This window comes from Eleutherodactylus coqui, chromosome 3, assembly GCF_035609145.1.
Source record: "Eleutherodactylus coqui strain aEleCoq1 chromosome 3, aEleCoq1.hap1, whole genome shotgun sequence".
NCBI classification, from domain to species: Eukaryota; Metazoa; Chordata; class Amphibia; order Anura; family Eleutherodactylidae; genus Eleutherodactylus; species Eleutherodactylus coqui.
Window position 1 is genome coordinate 292,019,264 of NC_089839.1, and position 17,701 is coordinate 292,036,964.

General features: G+C 44.7%; 1 protein-coding gene across 5 annotated transcripts in view; it reads right to left on the minus strand.

Moving 5' to 3' along the window:
- The window catches only part of UBE2U (ubiquitin conjugating enzyme E2 U), a 51,349-nt gene extending 41,239 nt beyond the window's left edge, over window positions 1-10,110 (minus strand). Inside the window, exons 1-2 of one of the 5 annotated variants that reach the window (XM_066597691.1) lie at window positions 9,862-10,110; window positions 2,297-2,388 (exon numbers count right to left, since the gene is read on the minus strand). In XM_066597691.1, coding sequence (XP_066453788.1) covers window positions 2,297-2,362 — 66 coding nt within the window. In that variant the 5' untranslated portion in view covers window positions 2,363-2,388; window positions 9,862-10,110. Of the gene's footprint in view, window positions 1-2,296; window positions 2,389-7,707; window positions 7,901-9,857 lie in introns of those variants that run through there. The other 4 variants (XM_066597690.1, XM_066597688.1, XM_066597689.1 and 1 more) reach the window with 4 other exon arrangements.
- Between the last annotated feature and the right edge of the window lie 7,591 nt (window positions 10,111-17,701).

Genomic DNA, 17,701 nt, shown 5'->3' on the forward strand with positions numbered 1-17,701 from the left:
AGGACATGACCTAGCTTCTCGCTTTTTTTTTTCAAATTCGCGCTCAATAGTGCGGAGTTTGAATAGTCAAAAAAAACTGGTTCATGCACTAATACACTCCGTAGTGGTTAAGAATTACTTGGTGCAAAATACTGGTGTCAGGTATGTCAGCCATGGGATGTGAGTAAGGGTGGATTCAGACGAACGTATATCGGCTCAGTTTTCACGCCGAGCCGATATACGGTGTCCTCATCTGCAGGGGGGGAGCCTGGAAGAGCCAGGAGCAGTGCTCTGAGCTCCCGCCCCTCTCTGCCTCCTCTCCACCCCCTCTCCGCCCCTCTGCACTATTTGCAATGAAACGAGGTGGGACGGGGGTGGGGCTAAATTCCACGAATTAGCCCCACCCCGCCTCTCCCCATTGCAAATAGTGCAGAGGGGCGGAGAGGAGGCAGAGAGGGGGCAGGAGCTTAGTTCCTGCTCCTGGCTCTTCCATCCTCCTCCCCTGCAGATGAGGACACCGTATATCGGCTCGGCGTGAAAACCGGGCCGATATACGGTCGTCTAAATCGACCCTAAGGCTGAGACGGGTCTAACATGTATAATAAATTGCACCAATTTTTCCTTTACATTTTGCACCATTGCAATAACTTTGGCGCAGTTTCCCCCAATGTGATCTACTTTTATCCTGTTTAACTTCAGAACACTATGAATAAATCTCCCCCATTGTATATTAAGAGCACAGATGAAAATCTGAGCCACGTTGAAAGTGTGCAGAACAAAATCAGACTACAACTGCACAAAACAAAGTTCATGGCAAAACCACAGTAATGCATTTTTGCAGTTTTGATACACTAGACGGCGGCACAGTGTAAACCCATGTCATTAGTTGTGGAACAACCCAATAAGTTGTAAATTGCATTACTGAGTAAGAAGTAGATTAAGTGTTAATAGGTAACTGGATAACTCTGCTTCAATAAGGGTGAAGGCAGGGGCCTAACGATAGAGGATGCAGGGGATGCGGTTGCACCCGGGCCCAGGAGCCTTAAGTGGCTCTTAAGGCCTCTCTTCTCCATATAGGGAGCCCAGGACTATGAATAAAGCATTATAGTTGGGGGCCCTGTTACAGGTTTTGCATTGGGGCCCAGAAGCTTCAAGTTATGTCTCTGTGCAGCATGGTTTAGGTATGGGTACGGGTACAGAAACAGATAGAGGGGGGGCCCCAGCTCACGTTTTGCATCAGGGCCCCTGAGCCTTTAGTTACGCCCCTGGCTGAAGGGGTTAAAATAATAAACTGAAACACGTGTAAGCCACAGAGGTCCATGGCTGCGTGGATCCAGCATTGCAGCCCGCTGTGGTCCCGGTGGTTGCTGTGATCACTAATGTCACAGGAACTCGGGTTACTGCTGCAGCAAATGAGAGGCTGTACTGTCACCGCTTGTTTTTCAAGCATTGGTGCTGACGATGTGAATGCCATGATGCCTCTCATTGGCTGCAGCGGTCACCTGAGTTACTGTAACATCAGCGATCCCAACAACCACTGGGACCACAGCGGGCTGCAATGCTGGTTTCCCGCAGCCAGGGAGGTGATAAAAGTGGCAACCCTACAGTCTATAGGGTTCATATTGTAAAAAAGATATGACAGACTTTCTTTAACAACTAAGCTTTTTGCCTGGAATGATACAGTCTGTCTTTCTCTTGGCGGACTCAGCAATTCAAGCAGCCTCTGCTTGGCGAGCAGTGCACTGCAAATGGCAGTTGCACAGCTTGCTCTCAGGTGGACTGCTCGGGACTCTGACAAGATGAAACCATTAAATGAGTAATCGGCAAACAAGTATTTGCTCTTTTGTTAGTCATTTGTCTTTTTACACGGCCCGATGATTGGACAGAGGAACAAGCTGCAAGCAGAGATTTGCACAAATACTGCTCTTTGATAGCCAATCTGAAGCAGCTCTGCAGTGTAAAGTATGGGAAAGGGACAGAACTTCGACTTGAATCTCTGATTAGACATAAGATTAATTTCAGACTGCCTCAGACTCCAACAGGCAATGCAACTAAAGTGGAGTCACAGGCTAGTTCACTATACTTCTGTATTATGTCTCTTCCTCCATCACTGTGAGAATGGGCAGTACTTGGCCCTGACTTACATCATTAATCAATGAGCGTCCACATTGTGAGTTGCACCTGAGAATCTCGGGCACAACTCTCATGCGGCAGCACGTTACCTACGAGGACTGTGCACATTACATGATGCGGACCAGAACAGGTTTTTTTTGTCACGTGGACCATCGGTGTACATGACATATCGCAGCAGACTCACATATAGCTGAGCGTCCTGCAGCTCCTGATATTCCCTCTCCAGTAACAAATAGCTTCTTGAATGCATGTTCACCAGCTTGAGGCTCAGGATTCCTAATGAGGACAATCAATAGAGATAATGATATAATACATACATCACTAGTAATGAATAGTTTGTTATATCACACTATAATCTACTCATAAGTGGTCTCCACCCTGTGGCAGCGCTCAAGCAAGGACTGCCGTCTCTTCATTGTATACCAGACTCAGCTCCGTACATTGCGCAGCATTGGAGCCTGGTAATAAAGCTCAATCCCTTTCACTTGAATGGTACTGAACTACAGAAAGGTCATGTGATGGATGAACGTAATGTCACATGTCAAGGAAAATGCCACAGCACTCACGCCTTCAAAGAGCAATTCGGGAGGATAGGACGGGAGGTGCCTGGAGTCAGACCCCCATCCATCTAAAAAACCCATAATACATACTCCAGATCCCCTAAAAGCGTACCTGAGTTTCCAACAAGTTTTCTAAAATACCCCAGGTTATCCTTATCCGATGATTTGTAGCTGTTTGCTCCCTGTTTCCTATTTGTAAGTTCTAATTCATTGCAATCCACTTTCAGCCAGGGGGCGGTGTAGCAAGCCTAGCATGCTGCCAGTAGTTCACTGTCCTGCACTTCCTTGCTCTGACTTCCCATGCTGTACTGCAGTCTGTGGTCCAGTATTATGTGTGTAAACACACACAGACACCCCTTTTGTCCAGGAGAGGCAGACATTGTGGAGATTATTATCGCAGTGCCTGCAGATCAGTCAGCCTGCAGCCTCTGAGTGCACAGGAGAGTCCTGTGAAGATAGCTTCAATCACTATTGCTAAGGAAATGGCCCTGTGTCCTTAATACTACAGAAGCTCTGTACCTAACAACAGACAGTGGATTGCAGAGAAGCTGTTAGGGAGACCTCTAGTGGAAGCCACTAGAGATAAAGCAATAAAATTAATGCAAGTATATTACAGAAATGATGAGACTAACACAACGTAGTAGATGAGCAGAAGTTTTCTGAAAAGTTACTGCCTCTTTAACCAATTCAAACTCTGGAACAGGCCTCAGAATAAGAATGCGAGATCTCCCCTTTTTCAGCGAACCTCCTAGACATTCTTGGAGAACTGACAAGTATCTTCAAGACAATAGATTGAGGAGTCTGTGTCATAAAGCTACAGTGAAGGGTCTTGTATGCGGCTACATAGCACCATACGGGTCTAGGAGACTGCGGCCTGTTACTTTCAGCGCTGCATTGGTCGGTATGAGAGCGTGGAGGATGTCAAATATTTTCTTGCTTGTTTGATAAATTGTATCAGCCACTTCACATGCTTGGCAGCCCCTTATGTTGGGAACATTTAGGATTACAAGTTTTAAACTAGAGGCAGATTTATTTTACTGCACAGGCCAAAGCAATCAGGAGAACAGAGAACAGTTCCTATGAAACAAATTATTGCGGCTGCATCTTTTTAATCACCCAGAGAGATAAAATAAACCCTGTACTCCTCCGAGTGGCTGTAACCCATCACTAGTCCACCGCATGCTAGATTGGACTAGCAGAAGACCTTCACCGGGCCCTGCTCCTAAAAAGATGATAGGGCCCACAATGTTCTCTTATGGACTTGCGGATTAGACAGGTCAGAAAAGTAGGATAGGAAGATATCAAACCCATGGCCAACCTTAGCTCGTGGTGTCATACAGGACGCTGGCCACCAGCTTGTAGGGGGACACTAAGTGGATGTAGGCTGAGGCAGAAGCGTAACTTGAAGCTCCTGGGCCCCAATGCAAAATATGTAACAGGGCCCCCAACTACAATGCTTTATTCATAGTATTGGTCTCTCAATATGGAGAAGAGAGGCCTTATGGGCCCCCTAAGGCTCCTGGGCCCGGAGTAACCACATCCCCTGCATCCCCTATAGTTACGCCCCTGGGCTGAGGGCGATTGCCCACCTTAAGTCCACCTAGCCAGATGATCTTCTTCTTCCATACAGCAGCTTCTTGTGGAGCTATATGAATCATCCATGCTTGGTTCTGGTGCTGTATATATGTTATGAGCTTGATTTTGGATTGAATCTATGTACTGAGGTTGATGGGAGCTGTATTTATGTTATGAGTTTGGTTCTAGCACTGTATTCTTGTTCTTGGTTTTGGGGCTGTATTTATGTTATAAGCTTGGTTTGGTGCTATTTTTAATGTACTGAGCATGGTTCTGGGGCCGTATTTTTATTATTATTAGCTGTATTTGTTATTATTTTGGTTCTGGTACTGTATTTACGTTATGATCTTGGTTATGGGGCTATATTTATATTATAAACTTGGTTAGGTTCTATATTTATGAATTGAGCTTGGTTCACATGCAGTATTTATTTTATGAGCTTGCTTCTGGTATTGTTTCTCTGTATGTATCTATGAGTTTGGTCCTGGTTCTGTATTTATGTTATGAGCTGGATTCACTGAGCTGTTCTGATGTTGGTATGCTTCTATTTAGCCACATACTGCGCTGACACTGGTGGAATGACAGGAAGGGTAATTATTACACTTACACCTGCTTTCAGCTCATATGCTTAGCTGATAGGACTAAAAGTAAATGACAAAGTCTCTTTAAGGACCATGCAATTTTCATATTTGCATTGCAAGATACATAACCCGTTGACAGCCATTTGGGGGTTTGTTTTTTGGGGACAATTTGTATATTTTAATAGCTCCACTATGGGGTACATATAATGTGTTGCAGAACTTTTTTGGAGAGGGAGATGGATCATACCCCCACAGAAATTCCATCATTGTTTTTTGGGTTTTGTTTTCACAACGTTTACTGTCAAAATAATAATGTGATTGTTCTCAGCAAGAGAAACGACGTAATCTTGTAGATATGATACCTTTTAATGGCTAACAAAAATACATGATGTAATAATAGCGAGCTTCCGAACCAACGCAGGGTACTTCTTCAGGCTTATGGATTGGATCTAAACAGGCATGGATATTTATACATACTTATAACATACATACTTATGACAAGGCACAGATATGGATGTGATTGGTTCGTACTTAAAAGGAATTCTGCAACAGCAAACAAACTTTTTTTGTCTAGGCACTGATAGCGAAAGGTTTATGGTCCCTAAATTACTGTTGGAGGGGGGGAGGTCAGCAGGCTTGAATTGCTACAAGAGGTACACAGACATTTTTAGCTAAACACTGATAAGGGAGTGAAAGTTTATGGTCCCTGAATTACTGTTGATGGGGGTCTTATCTGTATAATAAATGTCTGACACCTCCCATTCACGCATAAATCCTGGGGAATAATTTATCCCAGTATTCAGCGTGTCAAAGGCTGTTATCAATTTATATTCCCAAATTCTCCTGTAGTTTTGCGACTTGAAACCACCCTTCAATATCAAAACTCTCATATCTCCTATGTTATGTCCATGGTTAGAGAAGTGCTCGGCCACAGGTAATTCTCTTTTTCTGTGTTCAATCGTGTGGCAATGAGATCTCATCCTCGCTTTCAGTGTCTGTCCTGTTTCTCCAACATAAAGACCCCCAACAGGACATTTACTGCACAGGATCAGGTACACAACATTGGACGTGGAACATGTGAATGTCCCTGGGATCTTATAGTCCTGCTGTGTGTTGGGGATCCGTATCCTGTCCGCAGTCAGTATATGTGAGCAGGTCTTACAGCTCCTTACATTACTGGGATAAGTTCCTTTTTGTGTGTCAGAGGGTAGTGCATTCCTGATTATAAAGTTCCTCAAGTTAGGAGGTTGCCTGTAACACAGAAGCGGAGGGTCCGGGAATATGGTTTTCAGACGGTCATCCTTGTGTAGGGTATGGTGGAGTTTCTTTGCGGTTTTCCTTAGTACCTCTAGTTGTGGATTGTAGGTCACTACTAGAGGCACACGATTGTTTCTTTCCTTCTCCTTGTATTGGAGTAGTTGACTTCTGGGTATCCTGGTGGCTCTGGTCATTTGGTCATCAATTGAGGTGGGATGGTAGCCCTGATTTATAAATGTTCTTTTAAGATGGTACAAATGTTCCTCTCTGTCTGTTGGGTTGGAGCAGATCCGGTTGTATCTGATGGCCTGGCTGTAGACAATGGACTTTTTGATGTGTTTAGGATGGAAACTGTCCCATCTGAGGTATGTGGGCCGATCAATCGGTTTTCGGTATAGGGATGTTTATGGTGGTGTCCAAAAAGTTGATTTCTGTATGCGAGTAGCTTAATGTCAGTTTTATGGTGGGGTAGAATGCATTGAATCTTTCATGGAATTTTATTAATTCTTGGTTGGTGTGGGTCCAGATGATCATGATGTCATCAATGTAGCGGAAGTAGGCCAATGGTTTGCTGGGGCAGGAGGCCAAAAAGTCACTCTCCAGTGTTGCCATTAAAAGGTTGGCATATTGCGGTGCCATTTTACTGCCCATGGCAGTCCCCGTAAGTTGCAGGAATTTCTCTTTGCCAAAGGAGAAATAATTGTGTGTGAGAATGAATCTTGTGAGTTGTAGCACTGCATCAGAGGCGACCCCATTGGCCTCAAGGTGCGCCTGGCAGGCAGTCAGTCCATCCTCGTGTGGGATGTTGGAATACAAGGATTCCACATCCATAGTGGCCAGGATGGTGCCATTGGGGAGGGGACCTACGGTTGACAGTTTGTTCAGTAGGTCCGTGGTGTCTTGCAGGTAGCTGGTTGTGTTTCTCACTAGTGGTTTGAGGATGCCTTCCGAGATAATCGGCCTTCCTGGGTTGCCAGCTTTGTGTAGTTTTGGAAGCATGTAGAATGTTCCCACCTTGGGGTTCTCCGGTATCAAGTCCAGAAGTTTTGTGGAGCCCACAGACAGGCTTCTGATAACCCTTCTCAATTCCCTCACATATTTCTGAGTCGGGTCTTGATTCAGTTTGGTGTAGTATCTGGTGTCTGTTAGCTGTCTGTCTGCTTCTTTCTTGCAGTCCGATGTGTTCATGAGGACTATAGCACCACCCTTATCTGCAGGCTTAATTGTGATTTCCTTGTTGCTCTTCAGTGCATGGATGGCCCTTCTTTCCTGCATATTGATGTTTCCCTTCCATGCTTGTCCAGTATAGTGGATTGCACCGCATGCCTAAAGGAGTCTATGTATTTGTCCAAAGTGCGATTGCGGCCAGGAGGGGGGCGTCCAATCAGACTTCTTTTTGGCCCCAAGTTTCTCCTGTGTTTGTGTGCTTGAAAGGCCTGTGTCCTCTTTATCATGAAAGAATTCTTTCAGTCTTAGTCTTCTGAAATATTCCTCCATGCCACTACAAAGTTCTGTTTTGTCAAGTGTTTTAGTGGGACAGAATGAAAGTCCCCTGGAGAGGACACTGAGCTCCACCTTACTGGGGTTGTGAGATGACAGATTGATAACACAGCTGACTTTACCTTTGTCCGTGTCCCGTTGGGGGTTCTGTTCCCTCCTGCCAGACTCGGGGTGCTCCTGATCCGTGTTTGGGTACAGGCCTGCTCTGAGTCGAAGTCTCTGGAGTTTCTTTTCCTTGTTCTGAATAAGGCAGCATCGTAGTGTTGTATAAAAGTGTTGCATTTCCAGGTTCACATCCTCTGTAAGTGTATTTCTTAAAGTTTGTATGTCCACAAGGGCCTTATTCTTGTTGCTGTAGAAGACATCTACAAGATTACGTCATTTCTCTTGCTGAGAACAATCACATTTTGCTCTACTGGCTAACACCGTACCAGATCTTTGTTTTCATTAATAATAATAATGCGATATTAAGTTTATTTCTTTTTTTTTTTACAACTTTAGCACAAAAAAACACTTTTTTTTAAAAAGAAAAATGATTAAATCTGAATTGCTGCATTCTAAGACACAGCATTTTTATTTTTCCAGCAGCAGAGCTCTGTGTGGTATTTTTTTATGTGGGAGTTGTAGTCTTTATTGGTACCGGTTTAACCCCTTGAGTGGCACGCCCGGAAAATTTCCGGGAGGAGCTCCACTGCTCATAGCAACATAGCCCGGAAGATTTCCGGGCTATGTATCACTATGGGAGCTGCAGAGCACAATGCCACAAGCTGTGACAGTGTGCTCTGCCTGCACAGTCCCACAGAGAGCAGTGCAAGGGCTTTGAAAAACCAGCAGAAGATATTGCCGGCATGTCGGCAATGTCCTGCTTTGTTTACAAGTTGCCATAGAGACCATCGGCTTGTCAGAAGCAAGCCGACTGTCTCTGTGGCAGGGAGAGCTGGTTGTTAGCTGTCAGAGGACAGCTAGGTACCAGCTCTTACAGCAGAGATCAGAGAAAACCTCCGATCTCTGCTGTGTTAACCCTTTACATGCTGCAGTCTATGTGACTGCAGCATGTAAAGGGTTGTCACTGCAGCATGTAAAGGGCTGTCACCATCGGACCCCCGGAATGTGATCAGGGGTCCTGATGGGTCCCTGTGGAAGTCCCCTAAAGGGACGAAAAAAAAAAAAAAGATTTAAAAAAAAACAAAAAACACTTGTCTCCCTTTACTTTGTAAAAAATCAAAAATACAATCACACATGTGGTATCCGTGTGCATCGTAATGACCCAGAGAAGGAAGTTAATACATTATTTAACCCCTTAATGACATGGCCCCTTTTTTTCTTTTTTCCCCATTTCTTTTTTTCCTCCCCCTGTTTAAAAAATCACAACTTGTCCCGCAAAAAACAAGCCCTCATATGGCTGTGTGAATGGAAAAATGAAAAAGTTATGGCTCTTGAGACGCAACTGCAAAACTAGTTGAAATTCAATGATTAGACCATTTTAAAAAACCTGCCCTGGTGGGCACGACAGGGTGGTAGGAAACCCGCCACTCAAGGGGTTAAGCCCTATGACAACTTAAACTGCAAGGATCTGTGGTTCCTTCTCTCTTAGCAGTTAGAGCAGGACCCTGGCTGTCAATAGGCAGCCAAGCCACCGCCTTAAAAAGATGTATGTGCAGGTTTAAAGCCCATTAGTGACCACCGTAAAAGGCCTATTGGTGGTCACTCAGGGGTTTAAATTCTCCAAAGGAAAATCTATCTACCTTAGATCTATCTTGCGGAGCTGTTTTTGTGGGTTTCTAACATATAGGAGATGTAATTCCGCGATTAAAGTCTACTGAAAAAAATACGATAAATTCCACAAAGCGATCCACAGAACGCATTCCGCATGCAAAAATGCAACAAAATTTGCACTATTAAAAAAAATCTGCAACTGCACTGAGTTCTGCAGACTAATTCAGTCCCATGCAGAAGGACCCTGACTTGGTATTGCATGCCATGTTCTGGGTGAAATTAATGAGTGAACTTAATGAGCTGCCTGCAATACCAAACTTGGCCATTACAGTAAGTACAGAGCTGTCTGCTGCCTGCAGAAATCAGCTCAGTGCACAAGCACACTGACAAACAGCAAATTGTCAGGGGGCAGGCAACAGTCCCCCTCCAATCTACTATTGATGACTTATTCTGAGGATAGGCCATCGATAGTTTACAACCAGACAACCCCTTTAAGTTTTACTAACATAAAGTGATCCAAAACTAGAAGCGATAAAATGGACTTAATAGCACTTACGTACTGCTGGAATCGAGGAGAGAGTTTCAGCAGCGTCCTCATGAATGTAGACTCACATTATAACAGCCCGGTCTCACTTAGATCTGCCGTTTCTTGCTTTTTCTCTAATGTTAATTGCGCAAAAAATCGTTCGCTGCGGGGAGTATTCTCCATGAATTCATTGTCAGATCCAGTGATAGAAGATATGTCCCCAGTTCTGGGATCACAGGTTTTCGTGTGACTGGGTGCACTGGTAACAGACATGGGACTCAGGTTTGTTAGACTCCATTGTCTGCGTTTCTATAGCACCAAGGCTTCCAGCCAAGAGGGGATGGAATGAAGACTTAACCAGTTCATTACTGCATAGTGACTACCTACAGTATCAGTACGGAGCATCTCCTCTTATAATCGGCTCTGCTGCATGCACAGAAGGGTTTCTGATGATTGCTTGAATGATGTGAAGTGAGATCTGGTAATTGGGAAAGCGGAGTCGAGAATGAACACCTCCCAGTAGAGGTGTAACTGAAGCTTCAGGGTCCCAGTGTTAAATCTGTAATAGGGCCCCCCACCTACCATGTTCCATTAATAATATTGGTGTTAGCAGATGGGACAGGAAAGCCTTTGAGCCGGCCCCTCAAGCACCATGGCCCGGTTGTGACTACCAACTCTGCACCCCATATAGCTACTTGTTGGGTCACCCCATTCACTTGTTCATTAATGTGGACATTCATATTTATCTCCCTCCAGATATTAGCACAGTTACATTGGTTCTAGTCATTGTTGGGGGTCTCATATGCCAGACCCATATCAGTGAAGGTCTCATGATGCCATTAATCAGGAAACTTTTTGGTTACACTTCCTGCTGTCACTTTTGCAGAAATGGCAATAAATGGCTGCAATAACACAGAAAAATATAAATATTTTTGTAAGCAGAAGTAACATAATTACAGAATTTTGGCTACTTCTGATTCACTCATATATGGTGAAATTTATTTTTTAGGTGGAAATATTCTTTATAAAAAGCGTATCTCCAGTGATCCACATAAAAACCTCCCATGATATAAATGCAGGATAGGCCGCCTGCAGACGGCCGGGTCAGATTCCGCTGTGAGAATTCTCGCAGCGGGATGCGGACCTGCTCCCGGCGCCTCCGAAGCTCTGTGATGTGCCGGCTGCCACTCAGCCGGCGCATGCGCAGAGCGGAACCGGCGGCTCTTCACTGCCATTTCTGTGCGGGCCTTTGCGAGACCCGCAGAGAAATAGAACATGCCGCGATGTATTTTCCGTGTGTGATTTCACGTGGACAAATCGCGTCCGTCTGCCTAGGATTGCGTTTTCTTATGCAATCCTATGGCAGCGGCCACGGCCAGAAATTCTGCGGGAAATCCCGCCGCGGAATTTCCGCTCGTGTGCAGGGGGCCATACTGTTTATTGGCTTCATTCACTAGCAGGCTGCACACACTTTTCATTTAAATGAAAATTAGAAAAGTAGTAGATGTGAATCACTTTAGTCCTTTACTTCCTCCCTGCAGTCAATAGGTTTGTGTGTCAGTAGAGGCAACTTAGTAGCTAATAAAAACCTGTGATTACAGCAGCATCAGTGGTTCAAGCAGTCAGTTGAGTTTGTATGTTGAGGGCTAACAAGGGAGTAGAAGAAGAAGCAATGCAAGTTAGCAGACTTGGAGAATAGTAAGTATGAACAAACTGATAACTTCCTACTAGTGAATTAGGAGAGGTCTGCAGCTCAAATGGCCAAGCTTCGAAGGGAAAGACTCCACAAATGTCCAGTACATGAAGATGAAGAGCACTGGGAAGTTTTATTTTTTTTATGGAGTTGCATTATAGGAAAGGTACTGGAAGGAGTGCACATCTCACCAAGATACAGGACTACTTCTTGGGTTCCAGTTAGCTCAGCTGTGTCCACTAAACGCATTACTGAAACATAAAAAACTGCAATCCCAGGCAGTTTGGGTCAGAGCCTGAGAATGAACACAAGTCCACTGTGAACTTCTGATTATTTGCTGACAAACACTGCATGTTATTACTAGGTGAGCATAGTGCTGTCCAGTTAGAGCCCAGCCGGGCAGGTGTTAAATTTCTGTTTATGGCACAAAGTTTATGGGATGCAAGAGGCTGTTTTCCATAGATTTTTCTGTTGCTGAAATAAAATGAAGCTGGATGGACTTTACATGGACCGTGTAAGCGATTGTGTCCTTGCTGATCCCCACCCCCAATGCAGATATTGCCTCAATACATACAGTGTGTTATATTAATTAGTATTAATTAATATTAGTATACATTAGTATATTAATATTAGTTTCTTATTTTCGGGGGGTGACTTACAATACTTACCTAGCAGCCAGCGTTCAGGTCCCTAGTGCTGGTCTCCAGCGCTGCTGCAGGCTTCCATGTCCTCTTGCACACCAACAGAGCAGTTCTTCCTGGTAGCAGGGCTTGAATACCCCGCCTCCAGCAAGCTAATGCTCTGATTGGTTAATTGAGCGTCACGTCAGACAATGAGACTCAGCTGCGAGGGACCTGAACATTGCCTGCTAGGTGAGTATTGTGGGTTTTTTTTCTACATGCAGTGTAGCTAGGGCTTATTTTTGGGGAAGGGGCTTATATTTCAAGCACCCACCCACCTCCCACTGAAAATCAGGGTAGGGCTTATTATCAGGGAAACACGGTATATAAATATTACATTGCAGCTCCAGACAGGACAGTTACAAAGTCTTTCCCTTCAGTATAATATTAATGTATACTAAATGTTCACTACATTCGGAAGTGCTACTCAATAACGGGTTGGTCCACCTTTTTGGGTGATCAAAACTTCCAGATGTCAGGAAACAGATTCCACAAGGTGATGAGCATCTGAATTCGCCCTATGCCCACTGCAGCAGCTTGATCAGTTGGTGCACATTTTGCAGATAAGTGGAAGCAGATCTCACAGCCCTTTCCAGCATATCCCAAACATGTTAAATGGGGTTACAGTCCGGTGAGTCTGGGGGCCAAGTCACTGTGGAGAATTCATTGTCCAATTCCTCCAACCACTCCCTAGTGATTTGACCTTGATGAAATAGAGCATTGTCCTGCTTGAAAGATGGCACCGTGGTCGGGGAAGACTTCCTGACGATACGGGTGTAGATAGTCCGCTAATTGTAGCTTTACCATTCAAGGATTGTGGTATGTCTTCCTTTGCCCCTTTCAGAAATAGTACCACTCAGGGGCGTAACTATAGGGAATGCTGGGGATGCGGTTGCACCCGGACCCAGGAGCCTTAGGGGGGCCATAAGGCCTCTCAGCTCCATATAGGGAGCCCAGTACTATGAATAAAGCATTATATTTGTGGGCCCCATTACAGATTTGCATTGGGGCCCAGAAGCGTCAACATATGCCTCTGGTACCACTGCTTTGCCCTTTTCAGTAATAATGCCCCAATGTCCCCCTTCAGGAATAATGCCCGTTTTCCCTATTTAGGAGTAATATCCCAGTTAAAATTAAAATCGGGGGGCTCAAATGCTGTGCCTGACCTAGCAGTCTGTGCCTACCTGTGACCCATCCCTGGTGGTCAGCAATCGCAGTGGGCTCCCCCCTCCTGGCTCAGTGAGCCTTGGCATCTGCCCAGGTCTGGCCGGTGCTGACACCAGGCCTGATTCCAGTACCCATAGTCTTAAAGAGAACGGAATGACGATGGCCATAAACCAGACCGATGGCTCCGTCCAGGACAAACACAGATGCTTCTGATAATTGAATCTTTTATTTATTTCCCCCGTTTTAGGTTTTCAGTATTTGATCTCCCTGACTGTTTGATGAAAGTGTACATAAGCTCTGTTTTTAATAACACTCTGCAGGCAGCGATACCGGCGCCGGGCGAAGGAGGAGTGGAGCTTAATATGAAACGATCCATTGGGGAACAAAGCCTGGCCCGAACGGAGAATTATCCATATATTAAGGAATGTGATGTTTATACAATTTCCTCATTGTAACACATTGACTGTTAACGCACACAATAAAATAGACGTGTAAAACACAGACGGATTTACAAGGTATAGCGCAGGATCTTACTGCATGCAATAAAGCAGGTCTTAAAGTGATATACATCAAACATTACATAGAGACGAGTCCATGTATACGCTCACCTGCTGTGTAGCCAACCGTACAGCCATAGCAACCATCAGAAGGCCTTTCTTTGGCTTTCTCTTATACTTTGTGTTTCAATTTCTCACCATTTTGAAGATGTCTCTGCTTGCTTTCAGTGAAAGTGGACATCCTTGTTTATACCTCTGCAGAGAACAGATCCCAACTTTTTACAGCTGGGAACTGTTACAGTTGCATCCAGTCTTATTGATTCTCTGTGAACAGATCAGCAGCACAAATCTATCTCCTATCCTGATGGTTTTGCTACAATGTGTCAATGCAAGTAAAATGTTCTAGCCAGGCTATTTAGTTCAAAGGGATTTGTCGGTCATTGGTCTGTGACCTGTATGTTACAAGGTATATATCATGAAATATGATTTGTGTTTGCATAGAAAATATATACAGTGATACCTTGGGTTAAGAGAGCCTCAGCTTAAAAGCCTTTTGATTGAAGAGCAGGCTCTCTCCCGAATTTTTGCTCAGATTTAAGAGTAAAAACTTGGGTTAAGAGCCTTGCTCTCAATGGGTACGCCGCTGCTGCTGGTGGCCCCATTGAAAGCAATGGCCTGCCGGCGACTACTGTAGTGATTTTTGGGGAAGGGCTTTAAATATAAGCCCTACCCAGAAAATCTTCCCTAGCTGTAGTAAAAGATATATACTCACCTGTCCACCGCTGCCAGGGTTTAGAAGGGTCTAGCCGCTGCTTGTTCTCCCTGCATTTTTAATTCCCGCCTCCTGAAAAGTTTCAGAGCAGTGCAGGGAGAACGTGCCTGAGCCCCGGCAGACAGGTGAATATATATATTTTTTTTGTTTTTTTACTGCAGCTAGGGATGATTTTCAGGGTAGAGTTTATATTTAAAGCTCTTCCCCGAAAATCACTGCGGGGGTGCTGGTGTCCTATTGCTTTCAATGGGGCAACGCCATCCCCATTAAAATCAGTTGGAGAGCTTCACGATCCAGAATGGATTAATGGCTTTTCCATTCATTTCAATGGGGAAAATTGATCTGACTTACGAGTATTTTGGGTTAAGAACTCCATCATGGAACAAATCAAACTCTTAACCCAAAGCACCACTGTATTGCTTTTATAATTTTTGTGTTTTTGAATTTTTGGGAAAAACCTGAAATGTTTTCAGTTTCACTAGAGTATACGCAGAAGAATCAGATGTTTTCTGTTTTTTACAGATAACTTTTAAGTTGTACTGTAAAGACTGGGATAGAATCAACAGAGTCATCTCATTCGCATTAGAGGGCAGTGTCAGTAGAGTCATCTCATGGTTAATAGAGGGCGTGCTCTGCAGAGTCATCTCATTATCCTTAGAGGACAGGGTCAGGAAAGTCCTCTCATTGTCATTACAGGGTGGAGTCAAGAGAGGCATCTCTTTATCAGAGGACATGGTCAGCAGAATCATCTCATTGTCTGTAGAGGACGGGGTCAACAGAGTCATCTCATTGTCCATAGAGGACGGGGTCAACAGAGTCATCTCATTGTCCGTAGAGGACGGGGTCAACAGAGTCATCTCACTGTCCGTAGAGGACGGGGTCAACAGAGTCATCTCACTGTCCGTAGAGGACGGGGTTAACAGAGTCATCTCACTGTCCGTAGAGGACAGGGTCAACAGAGTCATCTCACTGTCCGTAGAGGACAGGGTCAACAGAGTCATCTCACTGTCCGTAGAGGACAGGGTCAACAGAGTCATCTCACTGTCCGTAGAGGACTGGATCAACAGAGTCATCTCACTGTCCGTAGAGGACTGGATCAACAGAGTCATCTCACTGTCCGTAGAGGACTGGATCAACAGAGTCATCTCATTGTCCGTAGAGGACGGGGTCAACAGAGTCATCTCATTGTCCATAGAGGAAAGGGTCAACAGAGTCATCTCATTGTCCGTAGAGGACGGGGTCAACAGAGTCATCTCACTGTCCATAGAGGTCAGGGTCAACAGAGGCATCTCATTGTCATTACAGGGTGAAGTCAGTAGACACATCTCATTGTCATTACAGGGCGGAGTCAGCAGAGTCCTCTCATTGTCATTAGAGGGTGGGGTCAGTAGAGACATCTCATTGTCATTATAGAGTAGGATCAGTAGAGTAATCTCATTATCATTAGAGAAAATGGTCAGCAGAGTCATTGCATCATTTTTATTTAATGACTAATGACAACTGTATTATACTATTGGAGGCTTAAAGGGGTTGTCTCGCGAAACAAAGTGGGGTTATACACTTCCGTATGGCCATATTAATGCACTTTGTAATGTACATCGTGCATTAAATATGAGCCATACAGAAGTTATTCACTTACCTGTTCCGTTGCTAGCGTCCTCGTCGCCATGGAGCCGTCTAATTTTCAGCGTCTAATCGCCCGATTAGACGCGCTTGCGCAGTCCGGTCTTCTCCGTGTTGAATGGGGCTGCTCGTGCTGGAGAGCTGCTCCTCGTAGCTCCGCCCCGTCACGTGTGGGAGAGGGCGGAAGACTCTTCTAACAAAAACAAACATCCAAGCCCGGCTATGTTTTGCCAAAACCTCCATCAAGTTTGCCAGAAGTCTGTGAGAGAACATGTTATATCTGATGAGACCAAGATGGAACTTTTTGGCCATAATTCCAGAAGGTATGTTTGGTGCAAAGCCAACACTGTACATTACCAGAAGACCACCAACCCGCAGTGAAGACAGCGGGGGCAGCATTATGTGTGGGGCTGTTCTGCTGCTAGAACTGGGGCTTTAATCAACAGAGAAGGAATAATAAACCGTTCTAAATATCAGTCCATTTTAGCACAAAACTTCCAGGCCTCGGCTAAAAAGCTGAAGAGGAATTTCACTTTTCAGTACCACAACGACCCAAAGCAGACGGCCAACTCAGCAAGAGATTGGCTTCACCAGAAGAAGATCAAAGTTTTGGAATGACCTCGCCAGAGCCCAGACCTGAATCCCATTGAAGACCTGTGGTGAACTGAAGAGGGCGCTAGACACGAGATGCCCTCACAATCTGACAGATTTGGAGCGCTCTTGCAAGGAAGATTGCCAAGTGAAGATGTGCCGTGCTGATAGACCCCTAACCAAAAAGACTGAATGCTGTCATTAAGTCAAAGGGTAAATCAACAAAGTGTTAGTTTTAGGGCGTGTATACTAAAGCAACCACATTACTTGTTTTTTTCCCCCATGCTAAAAGATTTCAGTTTGTTTTCCAATGGAATTGTACAAATAACGGGTCACATTGTAGGTGGAAATAAATCAAAAACGATTCATCTTTAACATGACAAAAACATGGCATTCTAACAGGGGTGTGTAGACTTCTTAAATCCGCTGTACGTGAAGCATGCCCGGTTACACTTGTGTATTATACAGCAATGTGTACACTGCCTAGCAGAGCGGTCATTAAACCATAGGAGGTTTTGTGTGGTATGCTGCAGTTTATTGCCATGTCAGTCGGTGGTGAATGGACGGTCTATGACCTGACATCTTACCGTACGCGGTGAGCTTTTCCTGCACATAACTTTTTAGCGTCCAAAAGAATAATTTTATGAATATGGATAAATCTCCCGTAACACATGGGTCTGTATTTCCTCATTTGCTGGAAATATATCTTCCCCTTCAGCTCTGTACATTAAAATGTAGTAGGGCTTCCAAATTTCCTTTAACAGTCTGGCTGTGAAATCTGCAGCCAGAAGGTTCCTCAAAGTTCCCATTCATTGAACGGTCGGCTAAAGGTGAAGCGACCACGGCTGACT